This window comes from Ambystoma mexicanum, chromosome 11 (genome assembly GCF_040938575.1).
Source record: "Ambystoma mexicanum isolate Mex_15411 chromosome 11, UKY_AmexF1_1, whole genome shotgun sequence".
Classification (NCBI taxonomy): domain Eukaryota; kingdom Metazoa; phylum Chordata; class Amphibia; order Caudata; family Ambystomatidae; genus Ambystoma; species Ambystoma mexicanum.
This window is the reverse complement of record NC_090934.1, coordinates 10,562,811-10,583,425: the sequence shown is the minus strand read 5'-3', so window position 1 is coordinate 10,583,425 and position 20,615 is coordinate 10,562,811. Positions and strand designations below refer to the sequence as shown.

Genomic DNA, 20,615 nt, shown 5'->3' with positions numbered 1-20,615 from the left:
GGGTTCCCATCCCCTCTCAACAAGGCAAGATAGCTTGCCTTGTCGGTAAGCTACCCCGTGAGTTGAGCACTTTCTGCTGCAAACTGTATGCGATCAGCAGGTTGCAGGTTCGAATCCCAGCAAGACCAACTCAGCCTTTCCTCCTTGTGAGGTCAATAAATGAGTTCTAACTTCGGTTGGGTGATAATTGTATGTAAAAATGTTCCATGTACAGCAATATGGCTAAAGTGCTATTTAAATAACAAATCATTATCATACGGCCAGTGGTCGAAGTGTACGAAAAGACGTAGTGGAACTATGTTCCCTACTGGCCTGCACCCTCTCCCCACAAACCCCATTGCCATGCCGCCTCCCATGCACAATACAAACCCCAAAACACATGCACCTGCTGTTTAGGGGAACATTCAGTGAACTGCACGTTTCAAATGCTTCCTACACTTTTGTTTTAAAATGAAACCATTCCAGAACAGTTTCTTTTTTAAATAAAAGTATAGGAACGGTAAAACGTAATTAAAAGAAGTAGAGGAGCACCGCTCCCGACCGCTCCCACCCACTTCGACCACTGCATATGGCCATCCATTTCCTTTCCAACAAAAGAAGTCAAGTTTAACTGTGGCGCTCCTTCAGAAACGAATGCAAGAGCTTCATGTAGGAGCATTCTGCCAAAGAGCAGCCTTGCTCTGTAATTCAGACAGTGTGGGAAATGATTGGGCGACTTGCCACGGATCCTTACTTTATATTATTTTATTTATCGGGTATTTATGGCACCTATATACACAGCAATGATGTTTCAAGCGCCGTGATGCCAGAGGGTTTTGTGCACTTGACAAATGTAAACAATAAAATACAAAATAAATAAGGAGCAACAAGACAAAGGGGGAGGGACAGGGATGAAACGCGGTCCTACTAGGCCTTGTGACATTCGGATCGTGCAAGTGCAGTAACAAGAAGTGCAGGGGAGTGGGGAGGAGGAAGTGCCGGTCAGAGGAAAGTGCAAGTGCTAAGGAGGTAGGAAAGGAAGCGCAGAGCGAGAGCGTGCAAGTGCTGGGAGATGACAAGGGGGTGGAGGGGAGAAGGCCCCTGGGCTAGGCGAGTGCTAAGGGAGGTCAGGTGGATAAGTGCCAAGAGAGCAGGGGAAGCGACGTCCACATGCTAAGTGCAAGGACGGGGCAGGGTGGGGTCAAATGGGTTCAATCCCAGCCAGCCAAGTGCAGGGGGAGGGAGCCTGGTAGGGCAAGTGAAGGATGGGGGGGCAGAGGAGACCAAGTGCAGGGGTAGACTGGACAAGGAGAGACAGGTGCCCTGTATGAATCAGAAGGAGCCAGGCAGCCAGTAAAGGCAGCAGAGGGGACATTATCTGGGGGAGGGAAGGAAGAAGAGAAAAAGGAGGGTTTTGAGAAGCTTCCGGAATTTAAGGCGATACGGCTCAAGTCTGAGAGGGGCAAGGAGGCCATTCCAGAGGGAGGCTCCTGCGGAGGAAAGAGATCTACCCCCACTCTCGGCTTTGAAAAGCACCTGATCTGCAGAGAGTTGGAGCTAGAAGACCAAAGGGCTCTAGCAGGGAAGTATTTAAGGACAGTTGGCTGCCCCAGAAAGCTTTTAGATGATGCAGAGGTTCTTGAACCTGATCCTTGCAGCAACCGGGAGCCAGTGGATAGATGTTAGGGCTGGAGAGATGTGGTCCCTGGGATTGCGGCCAAGGATAAATCCGGCAGTCCTATTCTGGATTAGTTGAAAGGGGCAAAGTGAGGATTAAGGCAGATTGAGGAAGAGGATATTGCAGTAATCCAGCCTGGAGAGGACCAGAGCTCTGGAGACATTGAGTTTCTGGGGGAAGGTGAGGAATGGAAGGATGCCTCCGAAGAGGTGCAGCTGGAAGTGGGCCTTCTTGCCAAGGTCTGTGATGGTCCAGGATTGCTCAGCGGCAGCGTGCTCGACTTGGAAACAAGACGACACGGAGCAACACAGGTTCGATCCCTGGGTCCGCGCTTAGAAACCTCTGGGTATTAAGCGTGTTATAAATAACCTATCATATCATATCATAGCATGGGAGGAGAGAAGGAGAGAGAGAGAGAGTCAAATATGACACCACAGTTTTTCACCTCACAGGAGGGTGATGGGAGGAGGCCTGTGGAGTGCGGTCAGAGAGTAAGAGAGAACAGTGCATTAAGGCAGAGATTGTTGGCAGCACACAATGCCTGAATAGCTGTAAAACAGTTGGGAATGAGGGAGGAGGGAGTGGAGGGAAGCTTGAAGGAGAGCTGTGTGTCTTCCGTATAACACTGGAAGTGAGGAGAGGAGGCTGAGATCAAATGGGCCAGAGAGGCAAGGTAGATGTTGAAGAGCCACAGCGAGAGGATAGAGCCCTGAGAAACGCTGCAGGTGGAGAGTGTGATGGGGAAAGGAAAGGGCCGAGTTGAACCTGGGAAGGTCGGTCAGAGAGGAAGGAGGTCAACCAGCCCAGTGGCAGGTCTGTGATGCCCAGCGTATCACGGAGCCTATTTATAAGGGTGGCATGATTGACCGTATCAAAGGCAGAGGAAAGGTCAAGAAGGCTGAGAACAGAAGGAAAGTTGGAATCGAGAATGGAGAGAAAATCTTTACAGGTATTCAGGAGTGCAGTTTCTATGCCTCTGGCTGCACTGGAGCCAGGCTGGTGGTCGTGGAGACAACCAACAGATTCAGTGTGGTGGATCAGCTGGGAGATGACCAGCTTCTCAGGAGTTTGCCCAGTAAGGCAACTATCTTCCAGGGCACAAACGAGCTAACTAGGCCAGTTTACTGCTGTAGAAGGACACAAGGTACTTTTTGGACATCCGACCCTGAGAGGCTTATGGGGGCCGCCCCTCCTCCTCAGATTCGCCAGAGCACCTGGGGACCACTCCGGTGGTGCCTTTGCACAGTACAAATACCTTTAACATCAACAATTCCACAATGTTGCATCCCTATTGAGTCCTTGGAAAAAATGCTCACTTAAAGAGAAGTTTGGTGACAAGCAAACCAATGTGTGGGTCATGGCAGAGGCAGCCACAGCCCAGGACTTTCATCCCAACACATGGTACCTTGTTACGTTTCCTGTAATTGATGGCATGTGGATTGGGGAGGCAATACTGCTGTCAAAGGGGACATGGAAGCACTGGAGCAGCACACCGGCACCAGTGATGCCGTAGCAGCTCATTACACCAGAAACAGGGGTGCACGGCATAGTGTACAACAAAAGAGAATTTCACACTTTGGAAATCTAGACTTTTATTATTTCAAGTAGAATTATTTACCAGTGCAAATCACAAGTGAGTTTTAAGGTTTTTAGAAAGCAGCTTCAGTGGGAGTATCACACTCTAATGGGCCCTTATAGGTAGGAATGCAGGGGGTTTGGGGGAAAGGAGGTCCCGGGAGACTGTGTACCTACTGGGAACCTGTGCTACCTGACTGCACTATTCCTAAGAGAGATTCTTGAGAAACTGCTGCCTCCCGAGACTGTGCTACCTCAGCCCGAACTGTGCCTTCTCCTATAACTCAGTACGTACTGCATAAAGACTGTGCTACCTTTAGAGAGCGAGCAGGAGTCTTTTGCCTAGTATTTAGTTTACAAATTATTGTATCGTATACAAGATGTTTCACCCTTATCTTCTGTGCCCCTTATTCACACTGATGCAGTCTTGTATTTTAGACTACCCAGCTACGTCACCTCACAGAGAATATTCTCACTCATGGGACATTGGCCACTCCCAAACAGCAGGAAGCGCTATGTGTACATTAGGGCTGCTTCGGATGACTCGTTGGGCCACATCCTGGACCTCACTATAGGCCTTCGGTAGCCCAAGTGGGTCCCATCAAGTTCTTGCAGTTCTGTTAAGGGTGGCGTGGCTGCCTGAGCTGCTCATATCTTGGGACCCACAGTACAGCAGAGGTGGCCTCAGCAGCCATCTCCTGAAAGTCACAGTACAGCAGAAGCTGCCCGAATGGGTTATATTAGGGGCATACAGTATGTTGGCGGCTGGACTGGCTGCTTCAATTGGTTGCATTCTTTAACTCATCATAGAGCTAGCCCTGCTCATGTGTATACCTATGGAGAGAATGGAGGCCCCAGTGTACAGCTCACACTGCTCATGTGTTTACCAATGAAGAGAGTGGAGGCTCCAGTGTACAGCTCCCGCTCCTCATGTGTTTGTATATGTATGGAGAGGGTGGCGGCCCAAGTGTACAGCTCCCGTTGCTCATGTGTTTGTGTACCTATGGAGAGAGTGGAGGCCCCAGTGTACAGCTCCCGTTGCTCATGTGTTTGTTTACCGATGGAGAGAGTGGAGACCCCAATGTACAGCTCCCGCTGCTCATGTGTTTGTATACCTATGGAGAGGGTGGTGGCCCAAGTGTACAGCTCCCGCTGCTCATGTGTTTGTATACCTATGGAGAGAGTGGCGGCCCAAGTGTACAGCTCCCGTTGCTCATGTGTTTGTGTACCTATGAAGAAAGTGGAAGCCCCAATGTACAGCTCACGCTGCTCATGTGTTTGTTTACCTATGGAGAGAGTGAAGCCCCAATGTACAGCTCACGCTGCTCATGTGTTTGTTTACCTATGGAGAGAGTGGCGGCCCAAGTGTACAGCTCCCGTTGCTCATGTGTTTGTTTACCTATGGAGAGAGTGGCGGCCCAAGTGTACAGCTCCCGTTGCTCATGTGTTTGTTTACCTATGGAGAGAGTGGAGGCCTCAGTGTACAGCTCACGCTAGTCATGTGTTTGTTTACCTATGGAGAGAGTGGAGGCCTCAGTGTACAGCTCACGCTGCTCATGTGTTTGTTTACCTATGGAGAGAGTGGAGGCCTCAGTGTACAGCTCACGCTAGTCATGTGTTTGTTTACCTATGGAGAGAGTGGAGGCCTCAGTGTACAGCTCACGCTAGTCATGTGTTTGTTTACCTATGGAGAGAGTGGAGGCCTCAGTGTACAGCTCACGCTGCTCATGTGTTTGTTTACCTATGGAGAGAGTGGAGGCCTCAGTGTACAGCTCACGCTGCTCATGTGTTTGTTTACCTATGGAGAGAGTGAAGCCCCAATGTACAGCTCACGCTGCTCATGTGTTTGTTTACCTATGGAGAGAGTGGCGGCCCAAGTGTACAGCTCCCGTTGCTCATGTGTTTGTTTACCTATGGAGAGAGTGGAGGCCTCAGTGTACAGCTCACGCTAGTCATGTGTTTGTTTACCTATGGAGAGAGTGGAGGCCTCAGTGTACAGCTCACGCTGCTCATGTGTTTGTTTACCTATGGAGAGAGTGGAGGCCTCAGTGTACAGCTCACGCTAGTCATGTGTTTGTTTACCTATGGAGAGAGTGGAGGCCTCAGTGTACAGCTCACGCTGCTCATGTGTTTGTTTACCTATGGAGAGAGTGGAGGCCTCAGTGTACAGCTCACGCTAGTCATGTGTTTGTTTACCTATGGAGAGAGTGGAGGCCTCAGTGTACAGCTCACGCTGCTCATGTGTTTGTTTACCTATGGAGAGAGTGGAGGCCTCAGTGTACAGCTCACGCTAGTCATGTGTTTGTTTACCTATGGAGAGAGTGGAGGCCTCAGTGTACAGCTCACGCTGCTCATGTGTTTGTTTACCTATGGAGAGAGTGGAAGCCCCAATGTACAGCTCACGTTGCTCATGTGTATGTTTACCTATGGAGAGAGTGGAGGCCTCAGTGTACAGCTCACGCTGCTCATGTGTTTGTTTACCTATGGAGAGAGTGGAGGCCTCAGTGTACAGCTCACGCTAGTCATGTGTTTGTTTACCTATGGAGAGAGTGGAGGCCTCAGTGTACAGCTCACGTTGCTCATGTGTATGTTTACCTATGGAGAGTGTGGAGGCGCCAGTGTTTGTATACCTATAAAGAGAGGAGGCCCCAGTGTACAGCTTACGCTGCTCATGTGTTCGTTTTCCTATGGAGAGTAGCGGCCCCAGTGTACAGCTCACGCTGCTAATGTCTTTACCGATGGGGAGAGTGGCGGCCCCAGTGTACAGCTCCCGCTGCTAATGTGTTTGTTTACCTATGGGGAGAATGGAGGCCCCTGTGCACAGCTCACCTATGGAGTGTGTTGAGTGCTCTTAGTGATTGGACTAAATTGCAGGGCATGGTTTCTACCTGTGCAAGGTTGGCGCCTCTGATGGCTCCATTCTCAATGAAAGGTTAAGACCACTAGGGAGGTTTGATGGGTGGGGGCAGAACACTCTGAACTACCTGCCTATGTCAAAAAGAAGGCTCTCCCCATGGAACCCGTCCTGTAGCTACCTTTCTCCCCATAACCAGCTGCACCCTCCTCTGACACTCCAACCATCTCAAGCCTTGGTGTGAGTCCAGCAACTTATTTAACACATTCTCATAGAGGTTTCTGAACTGAAATGCTTTTCAAACATCCTGAGGCTAAAGAAATGACAGAATCTGAAATGTTCTACCCGCTTGCACAGTAGCTGTGTGTGCTGCAGTGGGGCTGCAGCAGAGTCAAAGCGCTGTTCAATGCATGGCGCTTCCCACAGCAATAAGATGTCAGTGCAGGAACTAGAATGTCCAAAATAACCACAGCAGGTTAATTACAGGCCCCGTAGTCACTGGAGAAACCAAAGGATTATCTATAGGAACATTCAGTCATTGGCGGAAAGACGGAGGTCACTGCAGGTAGGGGACGAGATTGGCATTAAACCATTCATCTGTGAAATGGAGGTGGTCTCCATCAGAGGAGAGAAACACCAGCTGTCCAGCCTTATCCATTGCCTTCAGCCCCAAGCGGTCCTGTGAGAAGAAAGAACAATGTCAGTGACTGAAAAACTCAAAATGTCAGCAATGGTGGGTGGGGAGAGAGAAGACAATGTCAATGGCAACCCACTCCCCGAATCTCAGTAGTGTAAAGAAGGCAACAGCAATGACTAAGACACTCCTAGAATCCGGGTAAGGTGATAAAGACACTGACCAACCCACACCCAGAACATCTCAGTAGTGTAAAAACAGCAACAGCAATGACCAGGACACTCCTAGAATCCGAATAAGGGGAAAAACACACTGACCAACCCACTCCTGGAATCTCAGTAATGTAAAGAAGGCAACAGCAATGACAAAGACACTCCTAGAATCCGAGTAAGGTGATAAAGACACTGACCAACCCACACCCAGAACATCTCAGTAGTGTAAAAACAGCAACAGCAATGACCGGGACACTCCTAGAATCCGAATAAGGGGAAAAAGACACTGACCAACCCACTCAAAGCACTGACAATGAGGATTACTCCCCTTCCCCACAGAATCTCAGTAGTGTAAAGACAGCAACAGCAATGACCAAGACACTCCTAGAATCCGAGTAAGGTGATAAAGACACAAGCAACGAAAGTACACAAGGGCAATGACCAAGACATGCTTAAAATCTCACCAACGGAAGAAGACCATGGCAATGACCAACATACTGAGAATCTCAGTAAGGTGAAGACCATGACAACGGCCAACATACTACTATAATCCCAGTAAGGTGATAAAGACACTGGCCAACACACTCTTAGAATCTCGGCAACAAAAGCAGACAATTGCAATGACGAAGACACGTTCCTAGAATCTCAGTAACGAAAAGTAGACAATGGTAATGACTAACATACTCGTAAAATCCCAGTAAGGTGAAGAAGACAACAGTTCCCCTAATCTACAAACATACCTTTCTTTTCTTTCACTGGAACGTGTGCCACTTTTTCAATTTTAAGGACTTTTAGCACCTAGCAACAGGTACTTACCTGGGTAACTTTTCGAGGCACCAGGCCTACTTACCTTAGCAGGGAAGGACTTCTAGAGGGTTGGGGGGTTTATTTGGTAAGTTTGGGTATTTTATTCCAATGCTTTACTGCTGATTTATCCACTTTACTGCCTATGGTCTCCTGTTTTATTGCTAAACTACTTCTACTGTTTTTCAAATGAACGTGTAGCTGGTAACTACTTATCTTCTATTTTACAATTCATGTGTGTGTGAGGAGCCAGGAATGAGAGACGGACACAGGATTCATAGTGGCGGTTACAGACTTTTGATGAAATAATAAAAGGGTTGGAAAATGACTCACTGTCCCTAATCCTGGAGGTATTTACCAACCTCAACCAAAATTAAGGGTCTGTCAAGGGTTCCATGTGATTTCATCGCCAGGCTTTTAAACGTGCACATTCCATTGAATGTGCTCGTTTTTTTTTTTTGGCCCTCAAACCCCCCACCCACACTTATTTTTTACTATTGCCCACCCGCCCAAACTCTTATTTGCCCTTTCCCACCCCCTCCTAAAAAAATCGATGAGCACATACGATGTAATGTGCACGTTTAAAAGCCTGGTGATGTAACAGCAGGCGATGAAATAACATCGTACCCTGTCAAGTTGTCCAAAGCAAAAACGTCCTGTGTCCGAAATCCTATCTTAGCCGTCACATTCTAAAACAAACTAAGGTGTGAAGGGTATTGTGTTTTGTTCAGAAAGTGCACAAATGTTCAAGTTCAACAAAAGATATAACTCCAGAACAAAAGTTCCAAATGGATAATTCTCACAGTTCCAGAGGGAATGGCTCTCTTCCCTAGGATTCTCTCTGCCAAAACAAACATTCAAAGAATAACCAAGTTCTTTATAATTCAAGAGGATAACTCCCTCCTCTTGTGTTGCAATTCACTCTCTGGAAATGACTCCCTTCCCCAGGCCTTTTCCACATTCAATACAATTTCAAATCTTAAGGGCACAAGTCTTCCTTAGGATTCTTCTTCAGGATAATAGAACTTGGCTGCGGGTCCAAGACTCGCAAAAACACCTGGTATACTCTCCTGCCAGGACTTTATATTACATTCTCCCTTTCTCAATTCAGTACAAGGGGGCTTGGATCTTGCCCAAGTTACTTTATGGCAAAGCACTGACAATGAGGATTACTCCCCTTCCCCACTGTGACGGACCCAGGGGTTACATCCCCTTTCACCCACAAGCAAACATTGATCCCATCCCAAAAATCCAACATAGTCAAAAGATCCCCTACACTTCCCCTAATTCTAAAACTCACAGGACACATCAGTCGAGGTGGTTCAATAAAATGAAATCAGTAATACGTGTGTAGTACTGGAACCAGGAGGCCCTATACGGAGGTGCTGAAAAACTGCCATCAATGCTCTAGTGGTATTTCAGTCATCTGAGACATTCCTACCATAAGAAGTAGAGACCAGTTACAGGTGTGGAAGAAGTAGCAGTAGTAGTCGTAGTTGTAGAGGCAGCAACAGTGGTTATAAAAATGGCAGAGGTTGTGGCAGTAAGAGAATGAGAAGTGGATTGAAGAAAGCAAAAGAAATCCCTCATGTCGGCGGGTGACCAGAGAAGCAAGGAAGAGCTGGAATAACAAAAACTGACAAGCAAACAGGCAGTCTGCTGTTCATCAGCCTGAAACCTGTGGAAGAGACATAAGGCTGATAGTGGAACGTGCACAGCGTTCCTAAATTGCAAGTTGAAAGTTCTACCAGGCAACGATTTGCAGTCTGATGTAAACACTGGTGATCGAACACAGTCGGCGTTAGGAGGCAGAATAGGCCCCCACCTTCCGGAGAGCGGCGAGTGCAATATTTGAACACAGACGTTCAAATATACAAACAAGGCACCATCTCTGCCGTAACAGGGAAGAGGTCGTCCCACAGGATCCGTGGAGAGAGACATGGAGGGGTTTCAGGGACCACATCGCGGAGCAGCCGAAGGGGAGGTGAAAGCTCCAAAGAAGTACCAGGGCTACGGAGAAGCATCCCGCTCTGCCAAGAGCAATACAAGGTATGTGCTTTGCGTCAGTGGGAGGATCTGTGCTCTGAATAAAGCTGGGTGAAACTATCAATCAAGGGGCTGAAAATGCAGGTACATTTAAAATAAGAAAAACCCAAGGCACGTTACAACACAGACAACATAGGCCGGCATATGTAATTAAAACAATCCCTTAAAGGAAGAACCTGACCTGGTTTCCCAATGAGAAAAGGAACGGGCATGAACAAAATGCCCAACATACAGCTGGAGGAAAGTAATCAGCCCTTTTCCTCGTCCCAGTGATACTGTGAAACCAAAATTGGGAGTTGGAATAAAATGAATAAAAGGCTGCAGATCTAAAGGACTACCAAGCATTGGGGCCATTTGCCTGGTAGAAGCCACACTCTTCCTTGTCCCAGTGAATCTGGGAAACGCAATACTGGGAGTATTGGGCAGGAGAGCAGATCAAGTCTGCCAAAGGTAGCAAATAACAGCCATACTCTTGGAAAGACCAGGGAAGGGCATTGTCCCTTTGGCATTGTTGGATGTGTTTATCTTTTGCCAGGAAGATCCGTCCTCAGAAGTAAAGGTTAACTCTAGTATACTAAAAACTAGTTTGACATGTTAAGTAATAAGGAAAGCTGCAGAGTAGCAGCCAAAATACTTAATTTCCTCTGGTAGTAGGTTTTTGCAACATTTTGAGTGGGAGGGTGAGAATAGAGTTTTGACACAGGATCGTGAGTATTATTTTGTTTTTGTTTTATTTTGGAGATTCTGACAAAGACTGTCTCATTAGTTTGTTTTGTTGAGGCAGGGAAACTCCTCATAGGTTCATCTCGGGAGGGTAGCTCCGGGGCTACATGCTCACCTTGGAAGGAAGGCGATGCGGAGCACCACAGGTTAGATCCCGGGTCCGCGCTTAGAAACCTCTGGGTATTAAGCGCGTTATAAATAACCCATCATATCATAGAGTTCGGGCTAGAGAGGCATTTTCCATTCCCTTTTATTATTTAAATAAAAGCATTGTGGAACAAGTAACACAATCTCCTGAGGCCAACCCCTTACACCACTCGTGACAAGCAATTCACTCTTTCAGGGTCTCTTTGCCTCAGTTTCAGTGTTCACTTCTCTCATTTGGGGTCACTGACATCATCCGCGTTTTCTCGCTCCACTCACACACATTTGGGTATTTGCCTCGGTATCTGCTGCACTCTCATCGGAACGAAGCCCTGCCGCGACTTCCAGTTCCCGCCACTACTTCCTTCTTCGGGGGCCTCCACGGACAACCGGCACTACTTCCCAACGCGGCTACTCCGAAGCTCAACTTTCCGTAACGCTTCTCGCTAGCAATGCTCTGCCGGCATGGCTCGCTGTCCCGTCTTCTTCCCGATTCGCCAGACCGGCTAGCAGTGCTTGTGTCAGCTTTCTCTGTCACCGTCACCACTCACCTGCCCTCAGGGTTTGTTCCTGGACTGGGACGCTGTCTGCACTGCACCCTGTGACGGTTTCCTAGCCGACGCTTGGAAAAAAGAAGGACTCTCTGCGGCTTCTGAACAAGTCGTATGCTGTTGCAGGCTCCATCTCTCTCTGCCAGCCACTTCTCGTCCAATATTTTCAATGTCCCGCCACCACTCAATCTCTTCCAACAGCTAAAACACAAAGCAGGCTTCCTAGCTCTATTAATCTTAGTCTCTCCAGGTTTGCGCCTCGTCTCTGTGTTTCCACAGGGGGGGTGTGGGGGAGGGGGGCAGCCCTACTGTTCTTTGTCACATCCTTCTCCTTGTATTGTAACTCTGTGACAAAAGAGAGGTTGGAGTTATATAAATAGTCTAACTTAAGCCGGTTATCAACATCCCAAAAAGTGGATGGGGGAAGAATCACTCCAACAGTAACATAAATGTTTACCTTTTGGACGTTCTAGTGCAACACTACAATTGTTCTTGGAGACCTGGGAAGTTTCAGGGTTATAGTTAACCCCTAAGAGAAAAGGGGACTACGTTTTCTCACCTGATGTCGTGTCATCCCCCTGAGGGTCGCCTCCTCCAATGTGATCCTCCCTCAAATAGCCATCCCCAGGCTCAGGATCAGATAGCAGCTGCCGGCCCCTGGCCACACAGCAGCTGCCGGCCCCTGGCCACACAGCAGCTGCCGGCCCCTGGCCACATGGGCAGAGGCTATCCCCAGGAAAGTAGGGATGGCATCATTAGATTCATCACATGTTTTAAGACCCAAGAAACTGAGTATTCATTTGAATACTCTGTGTGGCTCTTTCTACCATTACACCTGCACATTTCCTGCCTTACTGTTTTGCTACACTACGTTAATTGGGTTTGGCTAAACCAAGTGTCAATAACCTTGCTCACCAACTAGGTTGGATACTCGGGACTCGGGACCATCCCACGAGGTTGGTTCTGAAAATCCATCCGAACAGCCAGTGTGACAGTTCACAAAGTGAATGGAACACAGATGTTTAAATTCCACTATCTGTCTCAAGAAGACGCTAGGGAGAAAAGCTTTTCTTGTCTGGGGGTCAAAGATCGTCCATGCTTCCTTGCTCTGGACCAATTGGTGGTGTTTCAAGGTGTATCTGGGGTCACCAGCATACAGGACATTGCAGGAATCCAGTCTGGAAAAGGCGATGACACAGGGAATGCTAACTTTATGGCAGGCACAAGAAAAGGGGAATTCTGTGAAGTTTGTGCAATTGGTGGTTGGTGCTCCTGATGACTGCAGATATTTGAGGACTGAAGGTCATTCCAAGTCAGAAATCATACCCACATTCCTGGCCATCTTCCCTGGTGCAGGGGAGAGCTCATGATGGGAGTCCAAGTAAAGGGCAGGTGTGTGAAATGAATTTTGCCACAGATCAGGATTTCAGTCTTGTACCCGTTAAGGCATCAGACATTGTGGGTTATCTAGCCCTGGGTCTGTAGCAGGTAGTAAGCAACATCAACGCACCTCAATCCCACACACAAGATCTCCAGAAAGATTAAGAGAAAGAGCGCACCCTTGACAAGTTACAAATGCTCCCTCAAGATCGCACCCGTGGTGTGGAGAAAGGGCAAACTCCAAGGTCAACCCACACTCAATATCATTTGTGTTATTATTATATCTCAGTAAGGCTGACCCGAGGGTCCAACAAAGAGTTGGGGCAACCATATGTGAGGACAACTGCTTGTACAAATATACACTGAGGATCCACATAGACTCATGTGCATTGAGGATTTCAGCAGTGGGGTGACTGCACTTACCACGAGGCCAACCTTAGCAGGAGACAAACGGGAAGGTTGCCTCTTTGTCCTGGAGCATGTCAGTTAAATACTGGGGCTCTGTGCATTGTTTTATCTGAAGCTGCCTTCCTTTTAATAGTGTATCTTGCCGGGGGGAATACATTTGTTCGTTTATCACGGCCGTATTACTGGGACGTTTATCTCCCAGTTTCATTTCAGCACGCTGCACGTGACCCACTACACATATGTGCTTGGGGAAGGCTGGGTTCACCCGGGTTCTGGACGGGTTGGGCAAGGTTTCCACTGCTGGACTTATGCGTAAAACGATTCTTGGCCTTGCTCCAGCCGAGATGGTTTCCTTTAAACTGGACCCATACTTTAGATGTGCAGGTGAGGTAAGTTCCTCTCTAAAAGGTATTTTAATCGAATACTCGCTCTCTGGTAGCCCATGCTGCTCACGTACAGGACGTATTAGCTGAGTGCCTTCCTGATGGCTTACCGTGGCTAGTGTCCCGGTGTTGCACAACGCTCTGCCAGCAGATTACAAAATTATCCACCTGGACAGAATGTCTCCCCTCCGTGGTGGGGTGGCAATTATCTTGAAAACTGATTTTCAGTGAACTCAGTCCCCTTTAGTGCACACGATGGGCATGGAAGCTTTGCTGATTTGTCTTACACTATCTGCAACCCTGGCATGGCACTTTTGCAACCCTGGCATGGCACTTTTGCAACCCTGGCATGGCACTTTTGCAACCCTGGCATGACACTTTCTTATTGTTTATAGGCCCCCTGGCTCAGATTCAGGGTTTTTGAACCCTTTTCTTGACCCGATAGCGGATCTAAAGGTAAAATATACACATTTCACTGTGCTGGGTGAATTTAATATTGAATTTAACCAGCCCCATCCTCCTTCGGTCACTCATTTTGTTTGAGGCATGCTCCAATCTGGGTCTTCATCAGTTCATTAACAGGCCCACTCATGTTTTGGGTAACACCCTTGATCTGAGTCCGTCTGAGGAGTCCTCCGTCTCTACCCCTGCTACTGTTCCGGTGGTCTGGTCAGACCATTTTTTAGTTCATTTCACGATTAAACTTCGATCTCTTTGGTAAAGATGCTTCCCGTCACCGTTTGGCATTGGAACTGGCGTTGCGCAGCTCAGAATTCTCAGCGTACTTTTCTCTTACAGAATCTCTCAAGCAGCGGCTGATGCTGTGGCTCCTCTTAAATTCAGCCAACTGCGTAGGTGGGCTTCGAAGCCTTGCTTCTCTAATGATCTTAAATATGCCCGTCCCAAGCCGAGACAGGCAGAGCGTAATTGGTGGCATTCCACTGGATCATTGGCAAAAGTGGCGTTTTGCCAACTCATGAAAAGCTGCCATACTGCTATTGATGAAGCCTAGAGGGCCCACTTTACTCTTAGAATTAAGAATGTGCTAAACCAGGCCAAGGAACATTTCCCGGTGGTTAGGCCACCATCTTCTACCACCAATATCACGCCTACAGTGCCACCATCACAGGTGCTCTGTGAATCAGTGGCCTATTTTGTCACTAAAATGGATCATTTACGTGCCAGCATTACATTTGTCCAGTATCCTGCTGTATGCAGCTACTCTGTACCTGCATCACTGGATATCCTCCAGACTTGGTCCGACTTCCCGATATTCGCTGAGGAATTGGTGGGACAGACCTTGTTGCACTTGAAATCTGCAGCTCCTTACGATCCAGTTCCTCTGGATGTGCTTAAGATATATCATGCCGGATATAGTCGGTCGGGTATCACAAGCAGTCAACTTGTCCTGCCAATCTGGACATAGCCAGCATAAGCTTAAATAGGCTGTGGCCATACCTCACTGGAGCCTTTAGTTATTGCTAACTTTCGTCCTATCTCGTGCTTACCTTTTTTCATGAAACTGCTTGAAGTTTTGGTCTCTCCTCTTCTTTCTTCTTTTCTTGAGTCCTCTGGGCTCTTGGACTCCTTTCAGTCGGGCTTCCGTCTGGGGCGGGGCACAGACAGTGTTCTGGTTTCCATGCTTGATGATAGCGGGGGAGTGGGTACCCTGATTTTGTTGGATCCTTCAGTGGCTTTTGACACCGTCGACCACTCCTGGGCAGGCCTCTCGGGTCTCGTCTCTGAAACACTTGTGAAATACTTGCGCTCTGAGCGCGATAGGAATAAAATATCAATCAATCAATCGTCCGCCCCTTTGGCCTCCGGTGCTACTCTTATGCCGACGACACTCAAATTCTGGTTTGTGTGGATCTTAACCAGGTTGAGATGTCGCTGTGCACGAGTCAGTTCCTGGCAGCAGTGGGGGAGTGGACGAAAGGCAATTGGCAGAAACTCAATGGGGACAAGACCGAGGTGGTGGGTTCTCCCCTACTTCTTCGCTTGGGACTCCTTTGTTTTGGCCCCCTACACTCGAGCAGTTTATCAGCAGGGAGCAGTGGCTTCAAGTGGCCAGGTGCATTGAATTCAAAGCTCTCTGCTTAGCTCCTCGAGCCTTTTATCAGCAGGGAGCAGTGGCTTCCAGTGGCCAGGTGCATTGAATTCAAAGCTCTCTGCTTAGCTCCTCCGAGCGGTTTATCAGCAGGGAGCAGTGGCTTCCAGTGGCCAGGGGCATTGAATTCAAAGCTCTCTGCTTAGCTCCTTCGAGCGGTTTATCAGCAGGGAGCAGTGGCTTCCAGTGGCCAGGTGCATTGAATTCAAAGCTCTCTGCTTAGCTCCTCAGGCGGTCTATCAGCAGGGAGCAGTGGCTTCCAGTGGCCAGGTGCATTGAATTCAAAGCTCTCTGCTTAGCTCCTCAAGCTGTTTGTCAGCAGGGAGCAGTGGCTTCCAGTGGCCAGGTGCATTGAATTCAAAACTCTCTGCTTAGATCCTCAAGCGGTCTATCAGCAGGGAGCAGTGGCTTCCAGTGGCCAGGTGCATTGAATTCAAAACTCTCTGCTTAGATCCTCAAGCGGTCTATCAGCAGGGAGAAGTGGCTTCCAGTGGCCAGGTGCATTGAATTCAAAGCTCTCTGCTTAGCTCCTCAAGCGGTTTATCAGCAAGGCGCAGTGGCTTTCAGTGGCCAGGTGCATTGAATTCAAAGCTCTCTGTTTAGCTCCTCAAGCGGTTTATCAGCAGGGAGCAGTGGCTTCCAGTGGCCAGGTGCATTGAATTCAACGCTCTTTGCTTAGCTCCTCGAGCTGTTTATCAGCAGGGAGCAGTGGCTTCCAGTGGCCAGGTGCATTGAATTCAAAGCTCTCTGCTTAGCTCCTCAAGCTGTTTATCAGCAGGGAGCAGTGGCTTCCAGTGGCCAGGTGCATTGAATTCAAAGCTCTCTGCTTAGCTCCTCAAGCTGTTTATCAGCAGGGAGCAGTGGCTTCCAGTGGCCAGGTGCACTGAATTCAAAGCTCTCTGCTTAGCTCCTCAAGCTGTTCATCAGCGGGGAGCAGTGGCTTCCAGTGGCGAGGTGCATTGAATTCAAAGCTCTCTGCTTAGCTCCTCAAGCTGTTTATCAGCAGGGAGCAGTGGCTTCCAGTGGCCAGGTGCACTGAATTCAAGGTTTATCAGCAGGGAACAGTGGCTTCCAGTGGCCAGGTGCATTGAATTCAAAGCTCTCTGCTTAGCTCCTCCGAGCGGTTTATCAGCAGGGAGCAGTGGCTTCCAGTGGCCAGGTGCATTGAATTCAAATCTCTCTGCTTAGCTCCTCCGAGCGGTTTATCAGCAGGGAGCAGTGGCTTCCAGTGGCCAGGGGCATTGAATTCAAAGCTCTCTGCTAAGCTCCTCAGGCGGTTTATCAGCAGGGAGCAGTGGCTTCCAGTGGCCAGGTGCACTGAATTCAAAGCTCTCTGCTTAGCTCATTAAGCTGTTTATCAGCAGGGAGCAGTGGCTTCCAGTGGCCAGGTGCATTGAATTCAAAGCTCTCTGCTTAGCTCCTCAAGCTGTTTATCAGCAGGGAGCAGTGGCTTCCAGTGGCCAGGTGCATTGAATTCAAAGCTCTCTGCTTAGCTCCTCAAGCTGTTTATCAGCAGGGAGCAGTGGCTTCCAGTGGCCAGGTGCATTGAATTCAAAACTCTCTGCTTAGATCCTCAAGCAGTCTATCAGCAGGGAGCAGTGGCTTCCAGTGGCCAGGTGCATTGAATTCAAAACTCTCTGCTTAGATCCTCAAGCGGTCTATCAGCAGGGAGCAGTGGCTTCCAGTGGCCAGGTGCATTGAATTCAAAACTCTCTGCTTAGATCCTCAAGCGGTCTATCAGCAGGGAGCAGTGGCTTCCAGTGGCCAGGTGCATTGAATTCAAAGCTCTCTGCTTAGCTCCTCAAGCGGTTTATCAGCAGGGCGCAGTGGCTTTCAGTGGCCAGGTGCATTGAATTCAAAGCTCTCTGCTTAGCTCCTCAAGCGGTTTATCAGCAGGGCGCAGTGGCTTTCAGTGGCCAGGTGCATTGAATTCAAAGCTCTCTGCTTAGCTCCTCAAGCGGTTTATCAGCAGGGAGCAGTGGCTTCCAGTGGCCAGGTGTGTTGAATTCAAAGCTCTCTGCTTAGCTCCTCGAGCTGTTTATCAGCAGGGAGCAGTGGCTTCCAGTGGCCAGGTGCACTGAATTCAAAGCGCTCTGCTTAGCTCATTGAGCGGTTTATCAGCAAGGAGCAGTGGCTTCCAGTGGCCAGGTGCATTGAATTCAAAGCTCTCTGCTTAGCTCCTCAAGCGGTTTATCAGCAGGGAGCAGTGGCTTCCAGTGGCCAGGTGCATTGAATTCAAAGCTCTCTGCTTAGCTCCTCAAGCTGTTTATCAGCAGGGAGCAGTGGCTTCCAGTGGCCAGTTGCATTGAATTCAAAGCTCTCTGCTTAGCTCCTCAAGCTGTTTATCAGCAGGGAGCAGTGGCTTCCAGTGGCCAGGTGCATTGAATTCAAAGCTCTCTGCTTAGCTCCTCAAGCTGTTTATCAGCAGGGAGCAGTGGCTTCCAGTGGCGAGGTGCATTGAATTGAAAGCTCTCTGCTTAGCTCCTCAAGCTGTTTATCAGCAGGGAGCAGTGGCTTCCAGTGGCTTCCAGTGGACAGGTGCATTGAATTCAAAGCTCTCTGCTTAGCTCCTCGAGCGGTTTATCAGCAGGGAGAAGTGGCTTCCAGTGGCCAGGTGCACTGAATTCAAAGTGCTCTGCTTAGCTCATTGAGCGGTTTATCAGCAAGGAGCAGTGGCTTCCAGTGGCCAGGTGGATTGAATTCAAAGCTCTCTGCTTAGCTCCTCAAGTTGTTTATCAGCAGGGAGAAGTGGCTTCCAGTGGCCAGGTGCATTGAATTCAAAGCTCTCTGCTTAGCTCCTCAAGCGGTTTATCAGCAGGGAGCAGTGGCTTCCAGTGGCCAGGTGCATTGAATTCAAAGCTCTCTGCTTAGCTCCTCAAGCTGTTTATCAGCAGGGAGCAGTGGCTTCCAGTGGCCAGGTGCACTGAATTCAAAGCTCTCTGCTTAGCTCCTCAAGCTGTTTATCAGCGGGGAGCAGTGGCTTCCAGTGGCGAGGTGCATTGAATTCAAAGCTCTCTGCTTAGCTCCTCAAGCTGTTTATCAGCAGGGAGCAGTGGCTTCCAGTGGCCAGGTGCACTGAATTCAAGGTTTATCAGCAGGGAACAGTGGCTTCCAGTGGCCAGGTGCATTGAATTCAAAGCTCTCTGCTTAGCTCCTCCGAGCGGTTTATCAGCAGGGAGCAGTGGCTTCCAGTGGCCAGGTGCATTGAATTCAAATCTCTCTGCTTAGCTCCTCCGAGCGGTTTATCAGCAGGGAGCAGTGGCTTCCAGTGGCCAGGGGCATTGAATTCAAAGCTCTCTGCTTAGCTCCTTCGAGCGGTTTATCAGCAGGGAGCAGTGGCTTCCAGTGGCCAGGTGCATTGAATTCAAAGCTCTCTGCTAAGCTCCTCAGGCGGTTTATCAGCAGGGAGCAGTGGCTTCCAGTGGCCAGGTGCACTGAATTCAAAGCTCTCTGCTTAGCTCATTAAGCTGTTTATCAGCAGGGAGCAGTGGCTTCCAGTGGCCAGGTGCATTGAATTCAAAGCTCTCTGCTTAGCTCCTCAAGCTGTTTATCAGCAGGGAGCAGTGGCTTCCAGTGGCCAGGTGCATTGAATTCAAAGCTCTCTGCTTAGCTCCCCAAGCTGTTTATCAGCAGGGAGCAGTGGCTTCCAGTGGCCAGGTGCATTGAATTCAAAACTCTCTGCTTAGATCCTCAAGCAGTCTATCAGCAGGGAGCAGTGGCTTCCAGTGGCCAGATGCATTGAATTCAAAACTCTCTGCTTAGATCCTCAAGCGGTCTATCAGCAGGGAGCAGTGGCTTCCAGTGGCCATGTGCATTGAATTCAAAGCTCTCTGCTTAGCTCCTCAAGCGGTTTATCAGCAGGGCGCAGTTGCTTTCAGTGGCCAGGTGCATTGAATTCAAAGCTCTCTGCTTAGCTCCTCAAGCGGTTTATCAGCAGGGAGCAGTGGCTTCCAGTGGCCAGGTGCATTGAATTCAAAGCTCTCTGCTTAGCTCCTCAAGCTGTTTATCAGCAGGGAGCAGTGGCTTCCAGTGGCCAGGTGCACTGAATTCAAAGCGCTCTGCTTAGCTCATTGAGCGGTTTATCAGCAAGGAGCAGTGGCTTCCAGTGGCCAGGTGCATTGAATTCAAAGCTCTCTGCTTAGCTCCTCAAGCGGTTTATCAGCAGGGAGCAGTGGCTTCCAGTGGCCAGGTGCACTGAATTCAAAGCTCTCTGCTTAGCTCCTCAAGCTGTTTATCAGCAGGGAGCAGTGGCTTCCAGTGGCCAGTTGCATTGAATTCAAAGCTCTCTGCTTAGCTCCTCAAGCTGTTTATCAGCAGGGAGCAGTGGCCTCCAGTGGCCAGGTGCATTGAATTCAAAGCTCTCTGCTTAGCTCCTCAAGCTGTTTATCAGCAGGGAGCAGTGGCTTCCAGTGGCGAGGTGCATTGAATTGAAAGCTCTCTGCTTAGCTCCTCAAGCTGTTTATCAGCAGGGAGCAGTGGCTTCCAGTGGCTTCCAGTGGACAGGTGCATTGAATTCAAAGCTCTCTGCTTAGCTCCTCGAGCGGTTTATCAGCAGGGAGAAGTGGCTTCCAGTGGCCAGGTGCATTGAATTCAAAGCTCTCTGCTTAGCTCCTCAAGCTGTTTATCAGCAGGGAGCAGTGGCTTCCAGTGGCCAGGTGCACTGAATTCAAAGCGCTCTGCTTAGCTCATTGAGCGGTATATCAGCAAGGAGCAGTGGCTTCCAGTGGCCAGGTGGATTGAATTCAAAGCTCTCTGCTTATCTCCTCAAGTTGTTTATCAGCAGGGAGAAGTGGCTTCCAGTGGCCAGGTGCATTGAATTCAAAGCTCTCTGCTTAGCTCCTCAAGCGGTTTATCAGCAGAGAGCAGTGGCTTCCAGTGGCCAGGTGCATTGAATTCAAAGCTCTCTGCTTAGCTCCTCAAGCGGTTTATCAGCAGGGAGCAGTGGCTTCCAGTGGCCAGGTGCATTGAATTCAAAGCTCTCTGCTTAGCTCCTCAAGCTGTTTATCAGCAGGGAGCAGTGGCTTCCAGTGGCCAGGTACACTGAATTCAAAGCTCTCTGCTTAGCTCCTCAGGCAGTCTATCAGCAGGGAGCAGTGGCTTCCAGTGGCCAGGTGCACTGAATTCAAAGCTCTCT

At 49.1% G+C, this 20,615-nt stretch overlaps 1 protein-coding gene across 4 annotated transcripts in view; it reads right to left on the bottom strand.

The window, feature by feature from the left end:
* Positions 1–3,232: 3,232 nt before the first annotated feature.
* PPT1 (palmitoyl-protein thioesterase 1) overlaps positions 3,233–20,615 on the bottom strand; it is a 227,349-nt gene continuing 209,966 nt past the window's right edge. Inside the window, exons 9-10 of one of the 4 annotated variants that reach the window (XR_011279561.1) lie at positions 5,144–6,765; positions 3,233–5,030 (exon numbers count right to left, since the gene is read on the bottom strand). Coding sequence is in view for 1 of the 4 variants with exons in the window: in XM_069622394.1 (XP_069478495.1) it covers positions 6,643–6,765 (123 nt within the window). In the remaining 3 variants the exon portion in view is untranslated. Of the gene's footprint in view, positions 6,766–20,615 lie in introns of all 4 variants that reach the window. The other 3 variants (XR_011279562.1, XR_011279560.1, XM_069622394.1) reach the window with 3 other exon arrangements.